We start from the raw sequence: 15129 nt of genomic DNA, 5'->3' as shown, positions 1-15129 counted from the left end.
AATTTATGAACCTTTGAGCATTATACATTTTTATTTCATCAATGTTTTCACTATGCCCTCAGTGTACACATTTTAACAATAGAACACATGTAAAATGGTATTTGACACTGATGGGCACAGTGCCCATCAGTGTGATATTGGCAGTGCCCATCACTGTGATTCTCCCTTATTTTTATATTTCGTTAAGTTTATCAAGAGAAATATCCTAACAGATAATTTAAGCAGATATTATTCCACTAAATACGTACTTTAAGGGCGTAAGCATCATAAATAAGGCTAAGTGAATGCAAAAGACGTAATATATTTTTATTCATAAAAGTTTTCATACAGTTGTTTACTTCGATTCCATAGGTTTGTTTGTTTTATTCCAGCTCCAAAATGCCAAATAAAGGAAAGGAGCCCTATAGAAAAGAAAGTCTAATGGCTGCAGTTGCTGCGGTACGCGATGGAGAGAAGATAAAAACTGCAGCAAGAAACTTCTGTGTTCCTAGGTCTACACTTCAGCGTTACCTTAAAGGACAACCTAAGTCTAAATTTGGTCCCAATCCGATCCTTAGCGACAATGAAGAAGAAAGTTTGGTTAACTGGCTAATAGACTTGAGTAAGAAAGGTTTCCCTAGGCGAAGAGAAGATGTTCAACTCAGTGTGCAGGAATTCCTGAAATCAAACGAAAGGAAAACTCCTTTCAAGGATAACCTACCAGTAATTGGGTGGTACAAAGCTTTCCTTCGGAAACATCCGGTCCTGTCAGAAAGAACATCTGAGACTGTAACGAAGGCTTGTGCTAATATAAGTGAAGCAGATATTAGAAGATGGTTTAAAGAGATTGAAACATATCTGAAATCAGAAAATTTGTTTGATATACTCCAAGACCCATCAAGAGTGTTTAATGGAGATGAAACAAACTTTCAACTGTGCCCAAAGAATCAAAAAGTCATTGCTCCAAGAGGTTCAAAAAATGTTTATGAAGTTTCAATGGGAAATGAAAAGGAAACCTTGACAGTTATGTTCACATTTGGAGCCGATGGTTCAGTCTGCCCTCCAATGATAGTATACAACTACAAAAGACTGCCTAATGAGATTGTACAGTCTGTTCCAGATTCATGGGGCATAGGCTGCAGTGACTCGGGCTGGATGAGATCCGAAGTATTCTTCGAATTTGTGGCAAATGTTCTTCATCCCCATTTAGTGAAAACACAAGTAAAATTTCCAGTGATACTGTTTGTGGATGGTCACAAGAGCCACCTTACATTTCAGCTTAGCGAGCTCTGTACTGAACTTCAGATAATTCTTATAGCATTATATCCGAACGCCACAAGAATTCTCCAACCAGCGGACGTTGCTGTATTTCAGCCAGTCAAGAGTGAGTGGAAAAAGGGAGTGCTAAATTGGCGTCGAGAACACCCTTCTGAAGCTCTCACGAGAAAGGACTTTGCTCCAGTGCTGGAAAAGATTGTGAATGAGAGAATAAAGCCAGAAACCTTGAAAAGTGGTTTCAGAGCCTGTGGTCTTGTTCCATGGAACCCAGACAACATAGACTTCACTAAATGTATTGGAAGAAAGTACAGTGTTGCCACTCCAACCGATATTAACAAAAATGTGAATAATTCGGATGAGAAGAACAAATTACTGACATTTCAAAAATTCTGCAGTATTGTTGGAGAGGAGAGAATTGAGCTGTTCAAGAATATTGAGAAGGTAACTGAAGAAGAACACAGTGAAGAATTTTTTGTATTATACAGACTGTATGAGGAATTTTTTGAGAGAAATGATCAAAATTCGGAGTTTGATGGACAGGATGTAGAGCAGCAAACCAGAGAAACAAATTTGGAACAAACTGCTCTGGAGAATGTATATGTAGAACAAGAACAACTGACCCTCAGTACAGCTCCTCTACACATGAATGAATCGCCTCAGCCACGAACACCATCGTCAAGCAGTGTGTTGAAGCGTTCGGATGTTAAATCACTGGAAGACTGTCTTGTATGGCCTGAAACACCCAAAAGGAAAATCTACGGAATGTGCAACGCATGCCTTACGTGATAACGTCAAAGCAATGGAAAGACATCCATAAAGAAAAGGCAGACACGAAAGCAAATGAGGAGAGGAAGAAGGAAGACAGAAAGAGAAAAAGAGAGGAGAAAAAGTTCCAAATAAACAAGAATGAAAGGGGTAACAAGAAAAGGAAGGATATTTTGCCTGTCATACGAGAGAGCAATGACCCCAAAATGACTGCAGCTACATCTGTAAAAAAGGTCTTGCTATTTGAGAATCGCAATGAACAATCTGGTGAGAGGAATCATGGTGACGAACACTTGAAGCAGAACACGGAAAGACTGGCTGAGAGGAAAGAAGTAGCTGATTGTGAACAAGGCAGTACTTCTACGAACATCCTGAGTACAGGCGAAATGAAGATGGGAAGATGTTTCTTCGGGGCGTCAACAAGTAACTTCTTGCTGGAGAGCAAAACTAACAATTCCCTTCGGAAATCCACCGAAATATTTTCTTCTGGACTTTGTTTCCAGTGTGGCGGTAGCCTTAATACTAAGATACAAGGAGTTTCCTGTCAAATATGTCAGAAGATATTCCGCAAGAAATGCCTTCCCGTGGGAAACGATTTGCATCCAGCAGAAAATGAATCAGAGGATGAGAATATTTTCTTCTGCATAAATTGTTTGGATATAGTAGATTACAGTGGAAGTGATTAAACTAAGGAGATAATAGGTTTTGTGACTCCTTAGAAGGTATTTTCCTCTGTGCCCATCACTGTGTTTCAAAGTGCCCAAGTTAGTCTTCAAAGTGCCCATCACTGTCATTTTATGAATTTCTGAAATTAATATTTTATAGAAGGTCAGCAATTAATACTAAATATCTAACATATCATTCTTATAAAACTAGGAACACTTCACTATTCTCTTGCAATGAATGAAATATGTATCTCGATAATTATTCGGTGTATGTGAAATAAAACTATTTGAGCCCTCTTAAAGTGCCCATCACTGTATGATTTACCCTATAAGACACGCCGGATTTAGTGCCCTAAATGGCTGGTCCTATGATATGTCATCTATTCTAGGGCCAGACTGAGTTAGAAACGTGGAACAGGGTAACGTTTTTGTAAGATTATCTCACATTACATTACTTTCCGGATAATTATGTGACAGCTACATACATAGCATTTGGCTCACATATGCCTACTGGGTGGGCCAATTTTCGTGAAGAGTTTGATGATTCTGTATTTCATATAAGTAATCGAAAGTATGAATTATGCTTGTGAAAATTCCAAACTGACTTAACATCGATTAATAGAGAAAAATCAAGCGTAAAAGGGATACAGATACGGCAAAAAGTCATAAGATCAAAGTTTGTAGATCATTCCAAATTGAACGGAGATTGTACAATCTGTTATGTGATAGGAATTTCCGAAGGTCTGCACCATCATTAAAATTGCCTGCATATTTTGATATTCTTCGGGGATAAAAAGTAATGTAATAATCTAGGATGTTCTCCGTTCGTTACAGGCTAAAACGTATAATTTTGTCAAATTTCAACTATCTTCTTTTTTTCCTTCTGGCAGATTATGCCGCAATCTGGATTTTGGGCGAGGCGGGTAAAAATTAGGACTTTCAGGAAACTAAACCAAAAATTGTGCAGATGGTCATTATTACCCCTTAAACGGAAAGCTGTACGAAAATTTCGCCAAAATAGTCAGTGTAGTGGCACACAGTCGTTACGATTTGATTTATATAGATAAGGAATCTGCTCCATGTAAAACACCTTTGTGGCTATGTCCGCTGGACTTAACCTGCAAAACTGACCATTCATGGTATCTCCCTTATTAATCCTCCTGACGAAAAAATGGACATGAAAAAAAGGTTTAGAGGTGGAATTCCATCACGTTTGGTCGATTTCCAGTCAGGTTGGTCTTGTTCTGTATATATTGTGGAAGAGTAAAATCACCATTTCGGTTCCCTATAAACGCCAGTCCATTCCGGAACATGAAATGTTATTTACGTTTAAAACCTACCTTTGGACAGGTGGATGCTAAATATAAATTTTGGTTCGAATGTCTTCAGTAGTTTTCAAGTTGTAAGGAATACGCTTTACACGCACCCGCTCGTGAGTTAAGTCCGATGGGACTTGTACAGAAAAACGGTCCGTTAATGATATCTCCCTTATTAATCCTCGTATCGAAATGATGCACATGAGAAAAAAGGTTTAGAAATTAATTTCTACCAAGGCAGGTAGATTTAAATTAACGTTGGTTGTGTATATTTTGTGGAAGTGCAAAATCCTGTTTCTGTTTCGAATAAACCCCCAGTCAGTTCAGGGATTTAGAAACAATATTTGCCCTAAAACCTATCAAGGACAGGCGTATTCTAAATATGAGTCTTGGTGGAAATACATCCAGTAGTTTGTAGCACTCGCGTACATACGGCGTAATTAAGGAAGAAAATAATACAGTTAAGAAAGTTGAAACTAATAGAAAATGGATTATAACTGAGGACAGCCGGATAATGACAAATATGTAAATGCCAAGTGACTGTATTGGAAAATCAAATGCCCCTCAATAAATTATGCTAGTGTGAGTTATGGATATAATAAAGCGGTAACAGAGGAGAAATTTAGGTCCAGTGATTCCTAGGTAAACAAATAAGAAGAAGATGACTAATCGTGTTATTACTTAATCAATTCGAGGGCGGTTATAACAACCAACGATATTCCGCCAATATCCCGCAGGTAGGCCGATTGACGCCTCTTTTGTCTTCTACCCAAGGAACAACCACGAATTTAAAAGCATGATGAGAAAAATGGCAATACGTTACTTCCCTGCTGGCATGCAGTCAGAAACTTTGCCATGGTAACCTGTAGGTTCGTTGTCGGTCTGTCTGTCACTCAATGCAGTGCATGATACCAGCGGAAAATTGTAAATTTCTCCGTCATGTGAAGAGTAAGGTAAATTATGAACATAACGAAAGTTGTTTATAATGAAGAGACGTTTCCCGTACGGTAAACGAAGTTTACAGAAAATCAATAGTTTAAGAGAAAATGGAGAAAAACCAGTCTGGTTTTCCTATAAACCCCCCGTCTTTTCAAAGATTTTAAAATGATATGCATATCGCAACCTTCCCCGGGATGAGTATACTCTAAATATGAAGTTTGGTCGAGATCTATCCAGCCGTTTCGACGTGATGGTGGAAAAACCATTCTAGTTTTCTTATAAACCCCCCGTATATTCAAAGATTTTAAAATGATATGCATATCAAAACCTTCCCCGGGATGAGTATACTCTAAATATGAAGTTTGGTTGAGATCTACCCAGCCGTTTCGACGTGATGGTGGAAAAACCATTCTGATTTTCCTATAAACCCCCCGTCTATTCAACGACTTTAAAATGATATGCATGTCGAACCTTTTTCGGGATGAGTATACTCTAAATATGAAGTTTGGTTGAGATCTATCTAGCCGTTTCGACGTGATGGTGGAAAAACCACTCTGGTTTTCCTATAAACCCCCCGTATATTCAAAGATTTTAAAATGATATGCATATCAATACCTTCCCCGGGATGAGTATACTCTAAATATGAAGTTTGGTCGAGATCTATCCAGCCGTTTCGACGTGATGGTGGAAAAACCGTTCTGGTTTTCCTATAAACCCCCCGTCTATTCAAAGATTTTAAAATGATATGCATATCGAAACCTTCCCCGGGATGAGTATACTCTAAATATGAAGTTTGGTTGAAATCTATCCAGCCGTTTCGACGTGATGGTGGAACAGACAAACAGACAAACAGACAGACAAACAGACAAACAGACAAACAGACAAACAAACAGACACGAAACGTAAAAACCACCGATTCGGTCTTGAGTTGACCTAAAACGGATAAATATCTGAAAAATTGGCAAAACAAAAGAAATTACAGACAGCGGACCCCCTACAATTTTATTTATATAGATTAATTAGGACACACCCTCTTAATTTTATTGGTTAAATTCAAAATTAACACTCAAAATCAAACAAGAAGCCTGTGATAGGTGGAAAATTAATTACAGAAAATTTTCATTGGCCAGATTCAAAACTGGAGGAAAGGAAAAGGAAATATTGCCAACCCAAAAATAAATGAACATCAATCAGTAAAAAACTTAGAAATACAAAACTTCTTTAAATTATAAGTTCTTACACCTCGCACCAGGGTGCATGATTATATTCTTTAGTAGTGTCATCTGTGGAAGAATGTCCAAACTTCTTGATGTATAGCAAACAAAACTAGTATAAATTCAGTCAGTTTAAGAAACTTCACAATAACGAAATTACGTCATATTGCTGTGGTGATATCTTCTGAGTAAAGTTCTAAGTTGGTGTAGTTTCAGTTTCACTGTTTTACCAATAGAGGAGTTCATTTAGGCGCTGAATTTGAATGCGCGGCGTTGGGGTGTACCTCCCGGCACAGCCTTCATTGGACCACTCTAGCCAACTTTTTACAAAATATGTTCACTTTCCTGTCAGCCCAGTACTTCTTCATTCTCTCTGATCTTATCCTTCTTTCTTCAACGGAAATCACCCTTCCTATTGTCTGTTTCTTGATTCTGGTTTGCAGTCTGGTTTGCTTGTCTGTGAGTTTCCTGATTTTGTTTTGTTTGGTTTGTTTCTTAGGTCTTCCATTGTAATTTGTTGTTCATCCATATCTTCCTTGATTTCTGTAATCCACTTAATGTTGCATTTACTATTCCATAATTTTTCTATTATTCTCCTGATGATCCTGTTCTCTGGTGTCCTGATTAGATGTACAAGAAGTGAAATGCGTTTCTTCCTGATTGTGCTCACTACTGGTTCTATTTCCTTCGAGACTGTTTCATTAGAAGCTACTCTCCAGTGTCCATATTTTTGGTATGATTTGTTGACGCACGTTCTAATTATTCTTCTCTCTATCTTGAGTATTCTGTCTATTTGTGCAGTGTTAGTTGTTTTGAAGATGCTTTCACTTGCGTATGCTATTTTTGGTTGAGTGACTGTTTTGTAGTGTTTTAATTTTGTTGCTATTGACAGGCCCTTTTTGTTGTAGGTATTCTTGGTGACATATTGTGCTCTGGTCAGTTTATTTATTCTGTTATGCCATGCTGGCTTTTCATTGAGGTTATATGTTATGATTTCTTCCAGATATTTAAATTTATCTACAATTTTGATTTCTTGGTTTCCTATGGCAATTTTGTTTATAGTGGTGGGTCAGTAAACATGATTACTGTCTTTTCAAAAGATATTCCAAGACAAATTTTCTGTACTTTTCCGGTAGTGATATAACTTGTTGTCTGGTTTCCTGAATATTGTTGGACAAGAGAGTAAGGTCACCGGCAAATCCTAGGCAATTTAAACTTTTGTTGTCTTTGAGTATTCCAATTCGTATGTTCTTTGAGTTAATCTTGTACCATTCCCTCATTATATATTCCAGCAGTGGTGACAAGCAATCTCCTTGTCTTAAGCCTGTTTTTATGATGAATGGCTCAGAGAATTCCCCTCTGAACTTGACTTTTGATTTAGTGTTGGTTAAGGTGAGTTCTATCAATTTGATTAATTTTGGATGCAGCCCGAAATTTCTTAAAATTTTCAACATTGAAGTTCTATGGATACAGTCGTAAACTTTTTTAAAAGTCCACGAAGGTTATTGTAAGAGGTTTGTTTTGCTTCTTGTAATATGCTGTGGCTAATTTTAAAGTGATGATTTGTTCTGCACAGCTTCTCCAAGGCCTGAAGCCTCGTTGGTATTCACCTAATTCTTCCTCTAGTTGCTCTCTGATCCTCCTGCATAGGATTCTGGAGAAATCTTGTATGTGCAGTCTAAGAGAGAGATACCTCTCTAATTATCTGGGTTACTTTTATCTCCTTTTTTGTGGAGTAGGTGGATTATGGCTGTGATCCAATGTTCGAGGAACTTTTCTGTCATCCAGATTTTTGTTAGGGCCATGTGTAAAGATGATCGAACTGTATCACTGGCATATTTCCACATTTCTGCGAAAACTTGGTCTTCTCCACATGCCTTATAATTTTTCAACTCTTGAGTGATGTTTCCACTTCTTGGATTGTTGGGGGGTTTATGAGTACAGGCAGGGTTTTGATGGGAGTGTCTGTATTAAGTGCTAAAAGTTCCTGGGGCTCTTCACAATTTGAAAGTTTAATGAATGCTTTTGCCGTGATTTCGGTATTTTCCTTGTCATTATGTGTCTTTTTCCATCCTCACTTTTCAGCATTAATGTGGGAGGGGCAAATTTTTGTACTTGTCTTCCAAACATTTTGTAAAAGTCTCTGGAATTATCTATCAGTTTTATGTTTTGTGTGACTTATCTATATTTATCATTTCTAATTAATTGGTGTGGATCAAAGTTCCTCTTTCGTTTATTGCGTTTTGGTTTCTTTTTTAGTGATGTGAACTTAATTTTGATTTTGACTATGTAATGATCGGAACCCATATCTACTCCTCTTAATACTTTAACATTGTAGATTTCTCTGTGGAAGGTTTTGTCCATAAATACGTGATCCAGCTGCCATTCCCCTTTTCTCCAATCGGGATGTTTCAGTGTTTTAAGTTTGTTGGGCCTCCTTTTGAATATGTGAACTTTGATATCAGTTGTGTTACGGAACCACATTCATTCCATGGACTGCCGTGTCATATCTTACTGGCATATCTATGAACATTACAAGTGACATAACACTGTTTATCTTGTTTGTGTAATCTTTGGTTGTGGTGTAGATCATGGCGTACAATGTATCTCTTGGTCAGTGCAGTGAATTGTAAACTTGTTTTATGTAAATAAATTGGAGCATTTGTGTTAAATTGTGTTAACGTTACATTATAAACACTTTTCTCAACAGTTTGTGTTCTCTGCAGAGTTCAACAAGTCTTTGACCATTATTATTTGTATGTTTATGTGGAGCCCATTTCCCAATGATATCTCGGTATTTCTTTTCTCTTCCGAGTTGGGCATTGAAGTCCCCTAACAGGATCTTAACGTTGTTAATATTTGGTTTACAGTTTGGTCAAGGAGATCCCAAAACTTTTCCACTTCTTTCCTAGTCTTTGTTAGAAAACTATTTACAATAGTAGGGGCATGGGCATTTTGATGGTATAAATTTTGTTGGATGCTTTTAAACTCAAAGTTGCAATTCTAGGTGAGATGGTTTGAAAATCGATTATCGAATCTATTATTTTCAATTTGACTATAAACCCAGTTCCAAATTGGGGACATTGTTTCATAACCATTAGTCCAGGTTTCCCGTTGTAAATTCTGTAGCCTCGAGATTCGAATGGTTCTTCCGTAGTATTTCTCATCTCCTGGAGTCCTGCTACTAAAATTTTCTGTTTATCTAATTCATCCGTCAAGTTCTTTTGTTTTCCTGCTTTAAGTAGAGAATTAATATTATGAGTTGCAATGAAGTTGATCTGATCTTGTTTCACCCTGTTCTTATGTGCTGGCATAGGAATGGGTGATTGCCAATACTCTGACTCATTGACGTCTTCTAGGTGGCTACCCACCGAGTCCAATGTAGCCTTCTCCTGCTTTCTTGGACAGGACGGTGGAATTTTTTTCCTAAACGACCTTTCCATGGTTGACTTTCGAAGGTAGTTAACCTTGGGTGGAGTAAGCTCCGATTTACAACTACGGTTTCTATCCAGGAAACTCGAGGAACAATCAGTAGAAGTATTGTCACTGTAAGAAACTCACACAGAAGATGATATTCAGCTGTCTAATAGGGGTAATATTCCGGGATACAAGATTGCGACAGAACTACATCACCCAAAATATGGTATTGCTATCTATATTAAGAGTGCTAACAGAGTGACAACCCCAGATGTTCAGGGTTCTGGGTTGGCATTTCCTCCTAACCCAAAGAGGTACCGGTATGGTTTTCCCGCCAATACTCGGGTGGTTGATTGCTGGTTTCCTACTGGACGATGGGGTCACCACGTCCCTACACCAAGAGTAAACTCTTTTAATGTATGGATGATAATTACTAACATATTAACTTTTTAAAATATTTTGACATACTTTCAAACCCAGGGATGTGTTCACTGCTCCTGTCGTGGTTAGTAGTATGATGAGTTGGGTGTGTATGATAACAACCAGTGTATTCACCATCCATACTTTCATACTCACATTGGTTTTAGAGGAGAAGGCAATAACACTGGTCAGCAATAATAAAATCCTTATCATTCTTGCAACAGTGTGCATACGGTGACGTTCTTTATTTATTATTATTATTATTATTTATTTACATATTTTACGCCCATATTGGAGCACTTAATCAATACATTTGAGTTAATTTCTTTTTTTCTTCTCCCAGAACATTCTCATCCTCTCCGACCTGGAAGCCCTTTGTGTGTCCGATATAGTACACTGACTGACAGAGCAAATGCAACACCAAGAAGGAGTGGTCAGAAATTTATGCCAATTGTAGGATAGACTGACGTCACTGAGGTATGCTCGTGATGTGAAATGCGCCGCTGTGCTGCGCACGTAGCGAACGATAAATGGGACACGGCGTTGACGAATGGCCCACTTCGTACCGTGATTTCTCAGCCGACAGTCATTGTAGAACGTGTTGTCGTGTGCCACAGGACACGTGTATAGCTAAGAATGCCAGGCCACCGTCAACGGAGGCATTTCCAGCAGACAGACGACTTTACGAGGTGTATGGTGATCGGGCTGAGAAGGGCAGGTTGATCGCTTCGTCAAATCGCAGCCAATACCCATAGGGATGTGTCCACGGTGCAGCGCCTGTGGCGAAGATGGTTGGCGCAGGGACATGTGGCACGTGCGAGGGGTCCAGGCGCAGCCCGAGTGACGTCAGCACGCGAAGATCGGCGCATCCGCCGCCAAGCGGTGGCAGCCCCGCACGCCACGTCAACCGCCATTCTTCAGCATGTGCAAGACACCCTGGCTGTTCCAATATCGACCAGAACAATTTCCCGTCGATTGGTTGAAGGAGGCCTGCACTCCCGGCGTCCGCTCAGAAGACTACCATTGACTCCACAGCATAGACGTGCACGCCTGGCATGGTGCCGGGCTAGAGCGACCTGGATGAGGGAATGGCGGAACGTCGTGTTCTCCGATGAGTCACGCTTCTGTTCTGTCAGTGATAGTCACCGCAGACGAGTGTGGCGTCGGCGTGGAGAAAGGTCAAATCCGGCAGTAACTGTGGAGCGCCCTACCGCTAGACAACGCGACATCATGGTTTGGGGCGTTATTGCGTATGATTCCACGTCACCTCTAGTGCGTATTCAAGGCACGTTAAATGTCCACCGCTACGTGCAGCATGTGCTGCGGCCGGTGGCACTCCCGTGCCTTCAGGGGCTGCCCAATGCTCTGTTTCAGCAGGATAATGCCCGCCCACACACTGCTCGCATCTCCCAACGGGCTCTACGAGGTGTACAGATGCTTCCGTGGCCAGCGTACTCTCCGGATCTCTCACCAATCGAACACGTGTGGGATCTCATTGGACGCCGTTTGCAAACTCTGCCCCAGCCTCGTACGGACGACCAACTGTGGCAAATGGTTGACAGAGAATGGAGAACCATCCCTCAGGACACCATCCGCACTCTTATTGACTCTGTACCTCGACGTGTTTCTGCGTGCATCGCCGCTCGCGGTAGTCCTACATCCTATTGAGTCGATGCCGTGCGCATTGTGTAACCTGCATATCGGTTTGAAATAAACATCAATTATTCGTCCGTGCCGTCTCTGTTTTTTCCCCAACTTTCATCCTTTTCGAACCACTCCTTCTTGGTGTTGCATTTGCTCTGTCAGTCAGTGTATATTGATTCCGTTCCACTGTTTTTAGTTTGAGACTTATGCTTTTCTTCTTCAAAATCCTCTTCTCTTTTTTGTCTTTAATTTGTTGCCGAGTTATACCCAATTCTTCCAAATCATCCTGAACTTCTTTGAACCAATTATTATTAATTTTATTTTTCAAAAACTAATCTAATAGTTGTCTTAATATCCTGGTGTCTGGTAATCTTGATATGCGACAGAAAAAGGAAATTCTTCTTTTACGCATTGTAGATATTATTGATTCACATTCACGATAGACAATGTTGTTAGGCAACAATCTCTACTGTCCATCACTTGGTGTTTTTTATTAATAATTGTTCTAAGAATTCTTCTGTCAGTTTTCTGTAATTTGTCTGTTGTAGATTTTACATTTAATTTGAACAAAGTTTCACTAGCGTACGCTGCCTCTGATTTAACTATGGAATTATAGTATTTCAGCTTAGCGTTTATCAAAAGAGATTTTTTTAATAGGTTGTCCAGGTATGTCTTTGTGATTGTTTAAATTTAGTAGTTCTGTGTTCTATTGCTTCTTTTTCATTTGTGTTCCATGTTGTTATTTCCCCAAGATATTTGAATTTCTGAACAATTTAAATCTCTTTATTACTGTTCAGTTGAATAACAGGTAAATCAACTTTACAAGTTGGCATCATTTCTGTTTTTTCAAATGAAATTTGTAATCCTATTTTTTGCTAACATTTCTAGTTGTTCAATTTGAAATTTAGCCTCTTCTATTGTATTTGCAAGTAATGCTAAATCGTCCGCAAAAGCAAGGCAGTTGAGTTTAATATTTCTATCGATCTTGATAGTTGGTTGGCATTTCTTGTTCCATTCACGCATTATCTTCTCCAATGCACAATTAAATAACAATGGTGAAAGTCAATCTCCTTGTCGAAGTCCAGTTCTTATAGTGAATGATTGTGATAATTCACCTCTAAATTTAACTTTTGCCTTTGTATTTTAAAAGTCATACTAATGAGTTTAACAAGTTTTTGGTGTAAGCCAAATTCTTTAAGGCTTTTTAATAATGATTCACGATGAATACTGTCGTATACTTTTTTTAAATCTACAAACTTGATGACTAGACTCTTACTTCGAACTCTTTGGTTCTTCATTATCCTTTTTAAACTAATGATTTGATCTGGACAGCTTCTATCTGGTCGAAATCCTCCCTGATATTCTCCAAGTTCTTGGTCGAGTTGTTCTTGGATTCTTGTGTATGTAATCTTGGATAAAATCTTGTATGTAATATCAATCAAGGATATCCCCCGATAATTATTTGGATCGGAGCGATCACCTTTCTTATACAGCGGGTGGATTATCGCTGTATTCCATTCCTCGGGAAGCTTCTCCGTGTTCCAAATATCAAATGATGTATTTATGTAGGTTTTGAATAATCTGATCATTAACGTTCTTCCATATTTCTGCTACTATTTGATTCTCTCCTGCTGCTTTGTAGTTTTTAAGTGCATTAATTGCTGTTTTCACTTCATTGTAAACTGGTGGTATAATCTTTTGTAATGGAGTTTTATTTTTTGGATTAGGATCAAATTCTAAATGTTTCACAGGATCCTCACAATTAAGTAACTCTTTAAAGTATTCTGCAAGGATGTTAGCATTATATTGATTATTGTGTGCCATATTTCCATTTTTATTTCTTAACATAAGTTTGGGAGGGCTAAACTTAGTTGCAATAGTCTCTTGTTTTATGCTGATTGAATGTTTCCTGTATAGTGTTAAGGATTTCCTTTTCATAATTTCTTTTAATTGTCCTAATTTCTTTAGCTGTTCGTCTTCTGGCATTAATTACTTTTTCTCGAGATTTTTCTGTTTTCCTCTGTTGATCATTTAACCATGCCTTGTGCCATGCTTGAATTGCTTTTTCACATTCCCCGTTCTACCACGCATGTTCCTTTCTCCTTTTAATCGGAGCGATTTCTTCAGCTATGATTTTAAGTTTGTTGATCATCGTCTCTAATTTGTCATTTAAAGGTGTTTTGGATCTCTCTAAATATATTTTATTATTTATTAAGTAACTGGGATCATAATTTCTCCTGCTTTGAGATGATTACGTTTGTGTTTCCTTTTTGGTGTTAACTTGATTTTTATTTGTGAGATATAATGATCTGAGTCAATGTCTACCCCACGGAGGACTCTGACATTAAAAATTTCTTTATGATAATCTTTATCCATAGCAACATGATCAATCTGAAACTCTCCCAATTTTATGTTAGGGCTTTTCCATGTCATAAGTTTATGTGGTCGCCTCATGAATCTGATGGTTTCCAAAATGAGTCCATGATCTGCACAAAGTTCAATTAATCTTTGGCCATTTTTGTTCATTAATTTATGAGATGGCCATTTTCCTACAACTGTGCGATACTTCTCTTCTCTGCCTATTTTAGCATTGAAATCTCCAAGTAATTTTTTATATGCTCATCAGGGATCTTCGATAATATGTAATCAAGTTCTTGTTTTGATATAAACTCTAAATAAGCAATTTCCATCAACTAGTTTAGGTACAATCCATGACAGTAGATTAGGTGGGCAATGTTTGTATTGATGCTTTCACAGCCCGTAGCTGTAGACAGGTTTTGCCGTTTCAAGGAAATAAGGTGAAATTCTTTACATTTCAAAGAGAACTCTGTGTCTTCACAATGAAATCTCATCTGATCACGAGGAGCACTTCTCCAAGAAATAAAGAATTTTATCTTTTTTCCGTGAAACGGCAGAAGCTCAAAAGCTTATCGCCATGTCTAGGTGGACAATGTTGAGAGGGAGAAGTGAGAGGAAGGCAAACATGTAGAGGAACAGAAACTCCACTACATTTCCCCTATAACTCTTCTAAACAAAGCCCTAACTTTTTGCGCCATTCCGAGTCCAAGTCTCCTAGCGTTCAAGAAAAATCCACGGTTAGGGTCGGTGAGCATCTCAGGGTTTGTAGCAAATCATATGTAAAAATGTTTTTTACGTGAATTCAGAGTGGATTATCCAATGTAACGCTTCCATTCATGCCAGATAAATTTGACGGACATTTCTACCTTAAGTCAATTGCAGTTTCAGCAAAAATTATATGCGTATTGCCATAATCTTAATTTACTTACTATACTAAAATCTCTAAATAATAATAATAAGTTACATCTTACTATCATTTATTTTAAAAAATTATATATTTTGGATAAATTAAATATTTGCTTGAGGTTCGACATTGTTGTTGAAATTAAAATATTGTTTTTTAAAGTATTTGTTCAATAACATCTTCTTATCATAGAAATTGTCACAATATCCTTTGAAAAGAAAAATAGTTAC

At 38.2% G+C, this 15129-nt stretch overlaps 1 protein-coding gene across 1 annotated transcript; it reads left to right on the top strand.

Annotated features, from left to right (window-relative positions):
• The first annotated feature begins 378 nt into the window (after positions 1–378).
• LOC137500952 (uncharacterized) lies at positions 379–2043 on the top strand. Its single transcript, XM_068227707.1, has one exon. It carries the CDS (start codon positions 379–381, stop codon positions 2041–2043), a length of 1665 nt encoding a protein of 554 aa, XP_068083808.1.
• Positions 2044–15129: the final 13086 nt, after the last annotated feature.

Source organism: Anabrus simplex, chromosome 5 (assembly GCF_040414725.1).
Source record: "Anabrus simplex isolate iqAnaSimp1 chromosome 5, ASM4041472v1, whole genome shotgun sequence".
Taxonomy (NCBI): Eukaryota; Metazoa; Arthropoda; class Insecta; order Orthoptera; family Tettigoniidae; genus Anabrus; species Anabrus simplex.
The sequence above is the reverse complement of the archived record's forward strand: the minus strand, read 5'-3'. Positions and strand labels throughout refer to the sequence as shown.